Genomic DNA, 15845 nt, shown 5'->3' with positions numbered 1-15845 from the left:
TCTCCCTGCTCCCGTTAATATCAACCCAATTGCCGGAATGCTTGCGCCAGTGCCCGGCAGCGTTTGTTTGTGTTGTGCGCGTTCCCGACTATTTGCTTAGGACTCGCGCGTTGCCCGGTACGCGAGGTCAATTTCATTAGACCGGTGCTCTATCGATGATTATTTACCCAGGCGCCCAAGCTCACGTCCCACACGTGTACGGCGCAATCGATACAAGTATGCCGGGGCCGTCTTATTATGATAGCGGCCGAAAAGAAAGTCTGCAAGTGGAGGGAACATTTCACCACAACAACCACCACCACCACCACCACCAACAACAACAACAAAACCATACACAGCCGGAAGGATGCTTCTTTTCCAATCAACCAAATTTACCTGTTTGTTTCTTTTGCAGCTGTTCGGATGGGTTGTGTGCATAATTTTACCATCACGCGACGTTCGTCGCTTGCTGCTGGCCCGTCTTTAACTCCCATTGCTTCCCATTTTCCCTCAACGAAAGCCAGCTGCTGCCGGGCTTATCAGGCTAGCATTATCAACCGAACAAGGGCAGCAGCATAAATATATCGAACCAGTGAGGCAAAACACAGCCAATGTCTCACCACTGGGTCCGTGGCAAACCGCGAAGCGAGCGCGCGCGAGCCAATCGAAAGACTTAGGCCGGCCGGTGGAAGCGAACCCGCATGGTGGCTCAGCGTGGCCATCGTCACTTCACGCTATTTCCGCTTCCATTCACTTTTCAAAGCGTGAAGTGACATTCTTTCACTCGCTCGCCCCATGCTCGCTCCCTCGCTCACGTACACTTTGATATCTGGTGTCTTTTGGGACCAATCGAGCAATAGGAACTTCCGTTCGCGTTTGGCTTCCAAATACCGGCCAGCAATTAGCATAAAAATGTACCGGCCAAGCGCGATCGCGACTAAAGCTTACTTAAGCGAGAGAGAGAGAGAGAGAGAGAGAGAGAGAGAGAGAGAAAGAGAGAAAAAGAGACAAACAACGGCCATCCAATGATGGTGACGATTTAAATAAAACGCTCATTATCACGATGTCGAAGACGAATTTCCTGTGCGCGTTGTGATTTTTTGATAAATAATTAAGCTTAATCAATGTGACACGAAGCGAAGACTGGGAGGGACGTGGAGAAGAAAGTGAAACCAGGGCAGAAACTAACCGTGGCTGCGGGAATGTGTGCACAGGATTTCTTCCCCGGTTTAATGGCCAACCGTAAACGAAGCACCCGATCCCTTTGCAACAGTTTATGGGAATTTTCATTCCGGCCCTGCATTTCTGTTCGCATTTAATCTTCACGCACCGCTGTGAATGAGCGCAATCCCGTTCGATGACTTTACCGTTTCGTAATACTTCGAACACGGAATCCGAGTCCCCGTCCTGCAGATTAATCGTCCCTCAAGTCGGGGTGCAACATTCGACACATCCCGTACGTTTCGTGCATCGTGCCTGTACGTACGGGGAAGCGCATGAGCCGCAACATCAACAGCAGAAACCAACGGCCGTACCACTTCCGATCGAGACATGGGACCGGGATGAGTCAGCAGCGAAGGATTCCGCCACGGAAGCTGCAACATCTCAAGGGGTACGCCGCTTTCGTGCACAACCCCAAAACCGCAGCGCTTCCATTTCACCTTGTCCTTGAATTCCACTGCAAAACCATCCTACAGGATCACAGCGCCTTCTGTTTGCTCAACAGCGGCACATAAAAACCAGGAGCCCAGCTGGGACCGGCCGGATGATGATGTTTACTTCCCATTCAAGCAGACGAGCGAGCGCGCACACACACGGAACCCTTACCCCGCTCTTCCGTACATGCCCTTTTACCTTCCTTCTACTCTGATCTGATTTCTCTCCTTTAATGCGTGCCGAAAATTCCGGCCACCCCGAAAAAGGTTCCGGCGCGTACTGTTTGGCACCCTTCCCAGTGGCGTCTTAAATTCACGCTTTCTCCGGTCGCCCTTCGAAGAAAACTTTACTGCCAGCACACACACACACGCACACACAAACAGCCAGACAGAAAGATACTTCTAAGGGGAGTTGCACGGATGCTCCCTGTTTCCCAATATGCCTAATCGAGGGAGAATGCCCTCGTTTTTCGTCCCGGTCCTGGGATGCTGCTCCTTTTTTTTGTTATTGCGTACACTTCCTTGGAACGAAACTCACACCGAAACAGCTCATCTAACCCTTTTGACCCTATTTTGCGCCCGCGTGTGTGTGTGTTTGGGATCGTATGTAAGGAAGCATGATATTTTGCAAAACGTACTGTTCTTTTGCTTTAATTTTTTTTTGTTTTGTGTATTCTCCTCCAAATTCGACTATCGTCGCAACCCTTAAAGCTTTCTTTTTCCAGTTACAAAAATTTGAGAACCCGAGCCAATCCCTGCCAGCGTCATCCGAGGATGGTGGGAGCAGGGATCCTTTTCCGTCTAGGTGAGTCCATTGGGTTGGCTGATTTTTTCCTTTTTTGCTTTTCAATTTGCACACACTTTCACATTTTCTCTTTCTTGGCTGCAGTGTGATACACCCAAGGAGAACCTTTCTTTTCGGTGTGTGTGCGTGTTGGTTTTGTTTGCAAAAACTGCGCCTGCAATGCTATTGAGCCCGCTTCCTAGAATAAGCATAATCAACTTGAGGTCGAGGCCAAATAAATCTTACAGCGGATTAAAGCAGAACAGACATTCTTGCGTTGGCAACCTTCGCACATCGATGACGAGGGGATAAGGAAAATAATTAGGTCAGGAATTGTTTGCGGACTTCGGCCGCTTCGCCGATCGGATGTTCGGAGTTTCGGTGGTAGAAGAGAAATTGCAGCGAAATTTAATCTGGCAAAAACCTACCACAGTCCTGAATCCTGAAAACCAATGCAGTGTTAAATAATAATAGTTCATCAAATGGTCATCGCAAAAGTAAGAGGAGAAAACACTTTCAGATACATTTTTTATAATTTTTACTTTATTCCATTTTTTCCATACACTTGTAACCGGGTTTGGTTTTGTTTGTGTGTGTGTGCTGTATTTGTTTTATAATCATGTTTGATGGCTTTACGTGTATCAATATGTTCTTCATTCTTCTCTAATACACACAGACACACTCTTGTAAATGAACTTTGCGTTGTGTTTTGTGATTAAACACTTATCTTTTTTATTTTGATTTTTTTCCCTGCCGTTTCATTGTACTTGTAGTTTGCTTTTGTATGTGTGCTATAGAGGTAACAGCTCTCTCGGCACGCCTGAGTATTATTGTAGGAGTTTTACGATTTATTTCTGCACTGTAATAACTAATAATCATAATAATAATAATCATCATCATAATAATAAACATGGTATGGCATGTACAGTATAACTAAAAGCTAACAACTGACAACTAAATGGCAACGTGCGGTTTATTAACAACCTTTTTTGAAAGAGTTTCTATTTATCTTTTTACTTCTCATGCTTTACGCCTGTTTGTGTACGTGTGTGTATTTATATATATATAAGATGCTTTGTGCTATGGCTCAATGAAACTCAACGTCGGTTAGGTAGTAATTCATGGCAGCGTAATTCATCGTCCACCAACTATTGTCGGTGAAATCACTTCAATAACAATTGGACGCCATAACTTAATATTTAAGTAAAATGATAATACCAAACAAAAAAACAAAACGATCGCTTAAACTAAAGCACCGGGTCGGACTATTGCCGTGATCGTGTTACTCGTGAAGATGGATCCACCCTTAGGAACGCTTACAACCAACTCTCTCCCTCCTCCTGTTTACATCGCAAGTGTCCTCTAAAACAATCTTTCTCTCTCTTTCTCTCTCTTTCTCTCTCTCTCTCTCTCTCTCTCTTCATCTCTGTTTCCCTTTAATACTGTAACGTATCGATGGTTCGCAATACAAACAAATAGAATAATTGGCAAACAGAGGACAGACCTACACACCTTCCTGTCCACTCAATTTCACTATACTTTAACGGTCGCTCGTCGTCTTTCGCTATAAATGGTGGTTTGTTCCACAACCACGTGGTTCGAGTTTTTCCGGGTTTTCCGTGTTTGCTCTCTCTATCTCTCTCTATTTGTGCTACCGGTTTTTGCACGCTTCCTTTCACAACTTTCACACACAAACAAACACACACGCAGGAACGAGATATGTTGCTTCTACCTTACCTACACCGTTGACGTCTGTTGCCTGTTTATATTTTTGTACGCTCACGTTTATTGCAAAACACGTGAAAGAATAAAAACGCTTGATATTGACGAGCCAACCATTGCTCACTGATATGGAACGATTGTTTTAAACAATATATGTATATATTGATAATTCAGCTCAACGTGTGAATTTCTCATTTTCTCTCGCTTTGCAGTTTGTTTTGCAGGATTTTGTTTGTCATTTGTTTCTTCATTTGTTGGCTTGTTTGGTTGTTTTTTTTTTAATTTCTTAAGTTCTTACGTGCTAGCTTTTGAGATGTTTTCATTCTTTTTATTTACTCTGTTGCTCTTTGTTTTGTAATGTGTGAATAATGTTTGCGTCTTCTCTTTTTATTTTCACACTCTATACATCTTCGTTATTTTATCTCCTATACTACACACATTTCTTAAGTTTTTCCTCTTATTTATTTACCTTATTTTGTTGGTTTGTGGGCTTTCTCTTATTTCGTATATACGCATGTTTTAAGTTGTCTTCTCTTCCTTCAACATCGATTTGTTCTGGTTTCTGTTTTTTTTTTTGCTACATAACAAACTTATTTCAAGTGATTGAGCATAGTGATAAAACGGTTTGCATGTTTTCCTGTATTTAAACGTCAACTTTCCTTCGCCCCAATTACTTCCCGAGGGGTGATGGTATTGGTAACTTGTGGTAACTTTGTTCAATAATTTGCTCTTCCGAGGTGCGGTCAGTTGCCAGTGTGTGCTAAAATTAGTTAAAATTAGGAATGTTGCTGTTCATCGCTTATCGCACAAGTGTCTTCACATCTTAACAGCAGCAAGGTGGTGGTACCACGGCCATAAAAATTAAACCAACAAACTAAAGTACGAACCAATTCAATGCTGCCAGTTTACGACAGTGGCTGACAACAGTGGCTAATGTTTCGACCGTGTGGAAGAATGTAATGATCGTGCCGATCTTAGAGATCTGGCTTAAAGTATCCTAAAATAATCAATCGCACCAAACTTAAACCATATTTGGCAAGCTATATGTTACCGAATCGTAAGATTTGTTTAATGGGCGCCGTTTTATAGTGTGGTGGGGTGTGTGTGTGTGTTTGCGCGTTCGCTTCCGAAACTTGATTCTGTTGATTCACGGCCGTCGACGGTCGACAACGACTTTGTAGACTGCTAAATACATCCTAACATTAAATTCTACGAGTATCCCTGAGAATCACTTTTGGCTGCAAAGTTTCCATTTGTATCTTCGTTCTTTAGTAAACCATCCACCAAATTGTGTCATGTTGCTGAGTTTTGACTTATGTCTGCTTCCATCCGCTTTACGATTCCTTGGCTGAATCGCCACGGCGGAGTCGGCAGTAGAAACGAGCAGAACTCGAAAACCAAACGGCAGCGGACGGAGTCGTACCTTAACGAGCCTGCATTCCGTAAGCCTTGACCTTAAGCCGAAGCCAGAGCGATGCAGAATCACGCACGCTAGGTCTCCGGCACGTCTCCGAACGCGTTGCCACAGACTAATTAGCAGCGCTGCGCTGGCTAACGGGTTTCACGGGACCTCGTCGCCGCCGCCGCCGTCATCATCATCAGTATGATCATCAAGCCCATTTGCAACCCGAACAAAACCCATTAACGAAAACAGCGCGACTGCAGTAATGCAAAACGAAACTTCTAACACATGGAAGAACTGGGTTGCGCCAGCACGCACGCATCGCAATCTCCATGTCCGGAGCATTCGTGTGTGTCTGTGTGTATATAGGAATGTAGGAACAATTAAAAGTGATAGTTTTGTTAGCGGAATCGATCAACCGAACGACTGTTGTCATTCGCGATCGCGATCGAAATCCGCTTCTGGTAACTTTCTTTGCCTGCCGGCGGTAATTCGGTGACGGTTTGGTTTTGCAGTTTCCACCAAACGCACACGCGGGTGGCGGGCGGTTCATTAACTAATCTAAACACAACCATGCGCCCTGACGATCGCTAAAGTACCCAATCTCGCTAGCGTCCAATAAAATCTAACGCACCGTTACCGGGTAACGGCGGGGGAAGAGAGATAGACAATATGTTTTGCTCATATGTTTTTTGTATGTGTGTGTGCTTTGTTGCTCTGCTTTCATTTCGTCACTCAACACTCAACAACCACAGTCCTTCAGGTTTGATAAGTTCGATGATTATATTGTGCCAGCTTAATAGCTTTGATATCGTTTTCGTTTCGTGCTTTGATTTTCGTGGTCGAGATATAGTGTGCCTTCTGTGTTTGGCATTTTCTTGTTTGCTTTGCTTTGCTTCATTCTTCGCTTCATCTAGCTTTGTACCATTTTCATGCATTATTTTAGATCTGCGTTTTTTTGTTGTTGCTGTGTATGAGAGTCAGCGTGCTTCGTTCAGGAAAATGAATGCTTCCGGACATCGTTTGCATATTTGTTTCTTTATTTGTTTATTATTTCCTCTTCTTTCATTTGCTTTTTTTCTCTCTCTCTCTCTCTCTCTCTACCGCACCACTATCGTTCATTTGTACATTCGTTATCTTTAATAGTCTATTCGAAGGAAATGCAAGGAGTTGGCCCTTATCCTTTTTTGTTTGCATGGTTTCATTTCTAATATAGAGTTTGTTCTTGTAAGTGATTTGTTGCTACTCTTACACTTTCTGTATTTTTTTTGTTTGTTCTGAGTTAAAATCTAATGAGCTTTTAAAAGTTCGTGCAAAAAATAATAACACTACACTCACAACACACACATGCACAATACAGACACACACACAGGCGCACGGAAGGGTGAGGATTCAATTAGATCTTGTTTGTCTCCCAGTTTAATCCCAACCCTTCTGGCGACGCGCGTTCGAATATCCTTATCGGATTAGGTACGTGATTGTAGGTAGTTTGTCTGTTTTGTTTCTCCTTTTCCACTCTCTCATTCCATTTTACCTCTTCTCTTGCTTCCCATTATATATTTTCATGCTTTAATCTGTTCTGTTTGCTGGAAGAATAGGACGAAACAGAGCACGCTGACAGCTGCTGACATTGAGTTCTAAATACTTTACATCACTACGTTATATATTACACCAGGAGAAAAAACGGAACAATTCGTGTGTGAGACATTATTATGTCTCTTCCTTGTTTTTATACACTTTTATACTCATCCATCATTTTGCTAACGATTCGTTAATTTGAACTGTTGCCTTCCCTGTCCCATTCCAATCGATTCAATTAAAATCGATCAAGCACGCCCCGATGTACAAAACACGTCCAACAGCGATTACGGTACACTACGCGTACGCGGTAGATTCTTTTATTGCTTTAAAATGTGTTTGATGTGTTTCTTCTGCATGGCTTGAACTTGTATGTCACATCTATTATGTACTGATACACCGTATGTATATAGCTATATGTATATTTTTATCTTCCTACAGCGAAACACCGTCGCAACCGTCACATAATACAATTAATAAATATATAGTAAAAGATGCCATGCGCTTCCGTCTTCGGTGCGCTACCCCACAGCACACGGTAACTCTATCTCTGCCACCTGGGTTGATTTTTGTTTAGTTTAGTCACCTTTCTAGATAAACTAATGTAGGTATAGGGTTTTGTATATAGCGTATCGGTTCCAGCACACGCAGATAGGAATCGGGAATCCAGCTAGTGGCTGCATTGGCCTGAAAATAAACACTCTATCTCTCTCTCTTAAAAACATTGGCTTTCCTTCATCCTTCAGCACGCCCGGATCCGGTATCTTGGTGGAAAAAGTGTGAGCCTTGTAAAACATACTCATGTTGAGGTAGAATCGTTTGTGCACTGCACCGGCGTAAAGGTTTGCCCGGTGCAGCCTGAGGAATCTTGAGTTGCTTCTGGGTTTGTCAATGCTCCCTTGCCCCTCCTAACACCGCTCGGGGACTCAGGGGTTCTGGGGAAGAGGGTTTTAAAGGTGGCGCCTTAACTAGATAACGTAATACTTTCGCGTTTACAATTTAACTAAATCATATCATATCATATATTTATACTGATTGGCTATCTCTTTTCCTGGCAGGTGCCTTTGCAGTCCAGTTTGATTGTTTATTTATTAAAATCGAACAGAAGAAAAAAAAACAGAAAATTGTAATGCTTAAAGACGCTGAGGTAGCTGATACACGTGTAGAATTGTATGGACTTTATCGGGCGGCTAACACCTCCACCGTTTGGCACCCGGTTTTTTTAAATGTTTTATTTGAAATGGCAATGCGCACATGCATAGTACGGGGTCCGATGACCCCTCTCCCCCATCGGTTTAAACTGTAGAAGGTAACTCTCTTCACGCACTCTTGACTTAAACGGCTACAACTTTGCTTACGATACACTTACGAAATGGTTCCGACCTCGCACACGAGCCCTGTACATGCACACGGTGCTCCCACCCGACATAAAAAAAAAAACAAACAAAATCCCCTCCAATGTACAATACCCTCCCGCTGCACTCACTCACGTGTACGCAGACACCTCCGCAAGCTCCGATCGCCGGCTCCACCGAGGGCTTTTCACTGCTCCGGTGTAAGACAGCGAAGCGACAGCCACCGTCATTCGTCCATCAGGCCGACGATCTTGCGCCCACCGCCCTTGATGACGCCCTGCCCCTTGCCGGGGCGCTTCGGGCCATCGTGGCCGGCGGCCGCCGCCGCCGCTGCCGCCGCCGCATTCTTCCGGTGCGTTTCCGCGTGCTTCATCATGTGGTCCTTCCGGATGAAGCCCTTGCCGCACTGCTCGCAGGCGTACGGTTTCGAGCCGCTGTGCAGGCACATGTGCCGCCGCAGGTCGGTCTTGTGGTTGAACTGCTTCGGGCACTGCTCGCACTTGAACGGTTTTTCGCCCCCGTGCTTCGCCAGATGCTCCTCGTACGACTGGTTGCAGGGGAAGCGCTTGCCGCACCGGTGACACTTGTACGGTTTGTCGCCCGAGTGGAACGTTTTGTTGTGCTGCGTCAGGTAGCACACCTTGTTGAACACCTTGTCGCACTCGATGCACCGGTGGATCTCCGGCGCCTGTCCGTTCGCGCTGCCGTTTTGGGCCGCTTTCTGGCCCCGCGCTCGTGCTAGCTGCGTCTGCCCGACGTCCGTCGAGGTGACGCTCGGGGAGCAGGGTGCGGGCGAGATGGATGGTGCGGTGGCGCCCAGCTGCGGGGTGGCCACCCGGTACAGCAGCTGCTCCTGGTACGGGTCGACCTCGGACTGCAGGTAGTCCTTGTACTTGCCGGACTCGGTCGTCAGCTGGCCGTCGTGCAGCATCGTCATGCCGATGGGTAGGCCGGCCTCACCACCCCCCGACCGCTGCTGCTGCTGGTGGTACTGCTCCGGTACGTTAGGTGAGAAGGGGGGCGCCGTATCGCCCTGATACACCTCGGCGCCCCCCGCACATCGGGGAAACCCCAACGGCGTGCGTCCGCCCGTCGTCGACTCGATCAGCCCCTCCGTCCCATCGGTGGGCAGGTCCGCCCACTGCCCACCGTCCCCCGCCGGCTGGTGGAGCTGATGATGGGCCCCCTGCCCCCCCGGGTGGTACTGCGGCCCATTACCAATAATAAGGTGATAGCTCGGCGCCTCCGGCAGGATGGTTTGGAAGGATGGAATGCTGGTGGTGCTGATAGTTAAAGGATTGGAGATGTGCGTGTGCATTGTGTGCGGCTGCATGTGGTGGTGGTGGTGGTGGTGGTAGGGCTCCATTGAACTGATGGTGGGCGGCGGCAGCTGCTGCTGCGGCGGCTGCTGCTGCTGCCGCTGCTGCAGATGGTGAGGCGGCGGCTGCGGCGAGCCCATGCCCATGGTGGGGGGCGTGCGGGTGCCCGGGGTGCCCGGGGTGCGCGTGCCCGTGCAGATGGTGGTGCCCGGGATGTCCGGGATGCCCGCCGTGCAGATGGGCTGCTGGGTGGTGGGCGTGAGGATGGTGGTAATGGTATGGGTGGCTTGCTCCATTTGCTCCGCCATGTTGCTGCTGCTGCTGCTGCTGTTCGAGTAGATCTGCAGGCCCCTCGGTTGGGAGACTTGGACGGAGGGACCTGCTACCCCGTTTGGGGGAACCGCTGAAGAAGTGGAGCTGCTCGCCGACGTGCTGCCGCCGTTCGCGCTGGTCGCGCCGGCGTACGGGTGGTGAAACCCCGCCGATTGGTTCGTGCTGACTAGCTGGCCGCCGCCCGGATGCTGCTGCTGGCCGGGCGATGTCCCGGCCGCTGGAAACCCCGCCCCCGCGTACTGCTGGCCGGCCGCCCCGTACTCGGGACTTCTGGGCGGGTCGGGCGGCGGTACCGGCTGCTGTATCGTTTGCTGCAGCTGGGAGCCACCGCCACCGGCGCCACCGCCGCCGCCGGAACTGCCGGCGCCACCGTTGCCGGTTCCGCCGCGCCGCCCCTTGTTGGCGTAGTTCGGATCGCGCCCCGGATGATGGTGCACACTGATCGGCAGCGTCGCCGGGTCGGGCTGGCCGCTCGACTTGACCGCGTTCTTGTGCAGCGTCGTGTTGTAGTGCCGCTTCAGGTGGCCCGAGCTGGTGAACCACTTGTTGCACGCGGTGCAGTTGTACGTTTTGGGGCGGCGCGCCTCGTTCGACTTCCACGCGGTGCCCTTGGTTGGGCCCGAGCCCGTCCCCGGCAGCGAGGAGGTGGCCGGCTCGAACGTCCGATACTGGGAGCCACTTTCCTGCGGCGTCGTCGTGCTCGGGAAGTCGGACGGGCTGGTCGCGAGCTGATTGTCGTGCATCTCGTCCGCGTACTGCTTCATCGACTGCGGGTTCGTCGCCTGCGGCGCAACGGCCGGCGGCGGTAGCGTGGGCGCGAGGCTGTACTCGTTCTTCACCATCGGACCTCCGGGCGCACCGTAATGGCCACCGCCACCGATGCCTCCGCCGCCGCCCAGATACTCGGACTTGATCGACGGGGTGGCCGAGTACTCGGACTTGATCGGGTGGTGGTAGTAGGCGGCGGCGGCCGCTGCTGCTGCCGCCGCGGAATGCTTCATATCGGCACCGGCATGGTGCGGTGGCGGGGGCAGCGGCGGCGGCGGCCCCATAAAGTTGTGCGGGTCGTGGTGCGGCCAGGCCATCATCGGGTGGCGCTGCATCGACTGCAGCGGGTGGAGCGAGTTCATCGGTGGCAGGAGCCCGCCGTCCGCGCCCGCCCCATAGCCTACCATCTTCTGCGAGTCGAGATCGAGGATATCGCTGGCGGGCGTCTCTTCCTTCACGGGGTAGCCGGGCGTACCGCCGCCACCTCCGTACGGATAGCAGTTCGCACCACCGCCAGTTTGTAGATCGACCTGATCGACACGCTGCTGCTGCTGCTGCTGGTCCTGCGCCGACTGTACCGGCACGCTCGAATGTACCGTCGCCTCGTGCTCGTTCAGCGCCTCGTCGGACTCGCACACCAGCCCGCACTTCTCGCACTGGATCGGCGATGGGGACGGAGTCGGCGGAATGTTCGACCCGCCCGTCCCATTCTGCGGCGAGTGCGACGACTGCGACTGGGAGGTGGTGCTGGCGACCGTCGTTACACTGCCCGCTCCAGCACTGCCACTTCCCGCCACGCTGACCCCGTTGGAAGAACTTACCACCTGCGGGCTCATGCCAGCCGAACCGTTGCTGCTGACCACGGCCGGCGACGAACCATCCGCCGGGCCGTTGCTTCCCGGGCCACCGTACGGATGGTACCGGGCGGACGACACGACCGACGAGCTGGACTTGTAGTCGGTCGGCTGGAGCGGTGCACCGAGCACACCACCACCGCCATAGTCGAGCCCCGGGCCGCCGGCGTACGCGTAATCGTACCCGGGATGGATGTAGCTCGGATAGTGCATCTCGCTGCCGGGCGCACCGCTCGGCAGTCCTAGCTGATGCTGACTCACTTGTTGCTGCTGCTGCTGCTGCTGCTGCTGATGTTGCTGAGTGTGGTAGGGTGATGTACCACCACCACCACCACTGTAGCTTTGCGGAGTTCCGGGCTCCGTGATGGTGGGCTGGGGCGTTGGCGGCTGATTATCGCTCGAGTCAGCGGCCGCTGCTATCGTCGTATGGTGCTGCTGCTGCTGCTGCGGCGAAGCGACCGGCTTCAAGCCGCCCGTGGGGGTAAGCGACCCGGGCTGGTTGTTGTTCTCCGTGTCGGAGGAGGTGGGCGTCGTGGACGAGGGGACGACCGAACCGTTCGTTGTGATGGTGGCGGCCGTTGTCGTCGTCGCGACCGCTGTCGTTGCAAGCGTTGTACTGACCACTGGCTGCTGCTGCTGCGACGAACCCCAGCGATTCATGCTGTCATGCTGATGGTAGTGCATATGATGCACCTGCAACGAGGACGCACTCTCAAAGTATAGGCCACACTGGGAGCAGATATGCTGCTGCTGCTGCTGCTGCTGCTGTGACACACTTTGGGGAACCCCATGCAGAGTCCCCCCATTACTGGCCATCACTCGATGGCAGGGCCAAGTACGCACAAAGTTCGCTTACGCTCGCCAACACTGCTGTGCCTCGCATTGAGCTCTCTCTCGCTTTGTCTACACAGCAAGGTTCTGTTTATGACCTTTGCAAGTTCTGAAATATAAACCCGCACAGGAGCCGGACACTTGTCTGCAGGCGATGACGACTCGGTACGATATGATGGCACACTCACTGTTGCCCGTCAGTGTCGTTCCCTTTTTAATTGCACCCGAACTCTCCTCGCAGGGTAGTCAAAGTGGCTCACAATTTCTCACCTGTGCCAAACTGGCTTGGTTTTCCACCCACTCACACACACATACATACACAGAAACAGATCCACCTATACAGCCACTACTGGTACACGTTCTGTTTCACAGGTAGCGGTAGTGGTAGCAGGATCACGATGGGAGAATCTTCACATAAATCGCCACCCTAATTAACACGAATGCCCGGCGACGGTTTGTGCCGAGATAGGATGTTGTCCACTGGTTTGAAGACAAACCCCCGTTGATGCACTGCTGCGAGCTGCACCGCTGTATGGCGATGGCGAGTGTATCCCTCAACTCAAGTCTCTGACCGAATGGCGCGAAACAACGAACCCGCGTGTGTTGGAGTTTTGGGGGAGACCGATTGCTAGTAGCGCACCGCAGATCACCCTCAAACACTATCGAAACAGACCCACAAGCACACACACACACACGCAAGCACTTTGTGGTCACTTCCTCTACACACTGCTCTCTCTCTCTCTCTCTCTGTTTCCTCGTCTCGGTGACAAACCGTGGCAAATTAACATAGATTTTCAATAAATTTTAATTATCACCGTTTTTGTTGTGTTCCACCCCGTGCACGCACCGGTGTGCCGTGGTTCCGGTGGAATGATAGAAGAAAGGAAGAAAACGGCGCGCACACAGCCACACACTTGAATACACTCACACACACACACACACACAGGTCGGAGTCTGTCTTTCGCTGGAGTCTTTCGCTCTCCGCGCGGCTTGCATTAATTTGTTGTGGGTTTCAAACTGGGCCTTTTTGCTGGGCGGTAGCTAGGTGGCTAGAAAACCGATCACGAACCGGACAAACCAAACTGTTGTGCTTGTTTGTCTAGCTTTGTGTAATATATGCTCGATATGTGTTTGTTTGTTTGTTTTTTGTTGTTGCTTCCTGTAGGGGTTGGTACAAGTGCGTTTTCAAATCAACCGTTTATTGCACTGCCACTTTTCACTTCAACGCGATCGCGACACTTTTCTTTCCTCTTTGTACACTGAAAGCGAGATAGAACCAACAAAATCACTTCGCGCACGCAACTAAACACTCATCTCAAACTGGGTTTGGCAAACGGTCGTGTTCTTGGTTTTGTTGTGTTTGGCCTAGTAAATACCTCGCGATAAGCGAATAGTTGGGCGGGGTGTGAAGGGGCAGTGATGATGCACTATCCCACCCCGGGGAGCACGGGGAGATGCAACGGAGATGCAAAAATCGGATTCCAACCCAAAGGCGATTGGAGTCCACCGACTGCGCGAAACTGCGAATACTACCACGAAACGACGGCGGAGACACCCAGCTCAACCTGCGTTCGCTTCGGTTGAGGACGCGTTTTAAAATGAAACCGAACGATGCCGTCCCAAACAAACAGAGCCCAGCGAGAGAACGTGACGTGCAAACGGCAGGCGGCAGAGCCTTGTCCCATTCAAAACTGGACCCGTGGCCCAGCAGTGGCGGAATGGCTGCCTATGCTTCGGTCCCTTTTTTTCCCCCTTTTTCGCATACGCATATGCAGTGGTCGAAGTCCATCACCACCACCACCATTGCTGTAGCCCTCTCTATCTCTCTTTCCATGTCTTCCGAACCGGACGGAGCCCTCTTGGGTTGGGGGTTGAGCAAAAAGAAGAGTGCTGTCTAATCTTCTCCTTTGCCGTCTCATCTCTTTCTCGGCCAGCGCGTTCTCAGCCTCCGGTGTATCCTTCAGCGTGCGATGCGAAAGATGTAGTCGACTCGCTCTTACACTCTTACACGAGAGATGCCGTATTGAGATGTCCACCACCACCATCACCACCGTCGGGCTCGCACTGTCTCTGTCTCGCTAGCGGGGCAGTTTTCTTCAGTAGCTGCTGCCAACAAGAACCACACAGCATCTTGCTCGCTTGCCCGACGACGACGCGCTTTACCTTTTCCCCTACCAGGCGCACTTACACACGCACGCACACACCCCTAACGCGAACAAAAAAGGGGTAGTTGTATGCTCTCCCTGGCAGCAGCAGCAATAGCAAAGGGTAAGGAACGTGGTCCGCACGCCAGTGGACAGCATCTTTTACATAGCCACACACACTCACATGTTGTCCATTATGTAAAGGATGAAGAGGGGGGGTGGGGGGACTGGGGGTTTGAGAAAAACCACCACCAACACCGATTTGAACATCCAGAAACTCCAGGACGAAGGAGCGCTGAATGTGCGTTTAAAAACGCGAAGCAAACAATAAACATTTCTCTGCAAAAAAAAAAACAATCCTTTTTTGCGTCCTGTGGCAGTAATTTGATCTTTGAAGCGTTTGAAAATCTGGCTTCCGCAATTTCATTCAAGGCAAGGAATGCCATTCGCATTTGCATGATTCCGTTATGCGATCCACAACAACAAAAAAACAATGGTGGAGAGCAGCGTGCATGTGAAGAAAGCATGTCCTGAGCGATAAAGGACGAAACATCATTGAACGCCCCAGTTTGCTGCCTTACTGCCAGCATACTGACAGCATCGTACCGCCTTGTGTGTATGATCAACGATCAACATACACACACACAGACAACCAAACGTGTGTTTCTTCCCCTTCCATTGCGTGCAGTGGTGGAATGAAGCCTTCCCTCTGCTGGTATGCGTGTGTAATCTGCTGGCGAAGGAATGGGCAAACGCAACGCAATGCCCCGATGATCGCGCTGGTTGTCTCATTCGCACGGGCAGTGGCTTCTGCTGCGGCAGCGCTAGAGCGGGACGAACGTTCCCCGTTGGGCTCGAACGGAGAAGAGGAAGCCTAGGACTTTGCAATCTGAAATCAAAGGGCGCGAATGGTCCGGCTAGGGCTGTTTGTTTGAGGAGCGATACTGGAAGAAAGTGTTTGTTTTTTTTTCAAAACTTTATGCGATTTGCTGTAATTTTAGCATAATCTTGCACAGATTTTTCTCCATTTTATCAATTTTTTTAAATCAATAACTTATAGGAAAAACTTAATATTTTTAAAACCATACATTAAAACCATAGGTTGATTTGCATTGCAATGT

The 15845-nt window shown here is 50.4% G+C and overlaps 1 protein-coding gene across 1 annotated transcript; it reads right to left on the bottom strand.

Moving 5' to 3' along the window:
• Positions 1 to 6635: 6635 nt before the first annotated feature.
• Positions 6636 to 14288, bottom strand: LOC3290671 (protein pygopus). The gene has a single exon (XM_563445.5). It carries the CDS (start codon positions 12563 to 12565, stop codon positions 8702 to 8704), a length of 3864 nt encoding a protein of 1287 aa, XP_563445.5. The 5' UTR covers positions 12566 to 14288; the 3' UTR covers positions 6636 to 8701.
• Positions 14289 to 15845: the final 1557 nt, after the last annotated feature.

This window comes from Anopheles gambiae, chromosome 2 (assembly GCF_943734735.2).
Source record: "Anopheles gambiae chromosome 2, idAnoGambNW_F1_1, whole genome shotgun sequence".
In the NCBI taxonomy this organism is placed as follows: domain Eukaryota; kingdom Metazoa; phylum Arthropoda; class Insecta; order Diptera; family Culicidae; genus Anopheles; species Anopheles gambiae.
This window is presented reverse-complemented; position numbering and strand designations above follow the sequence as displayed.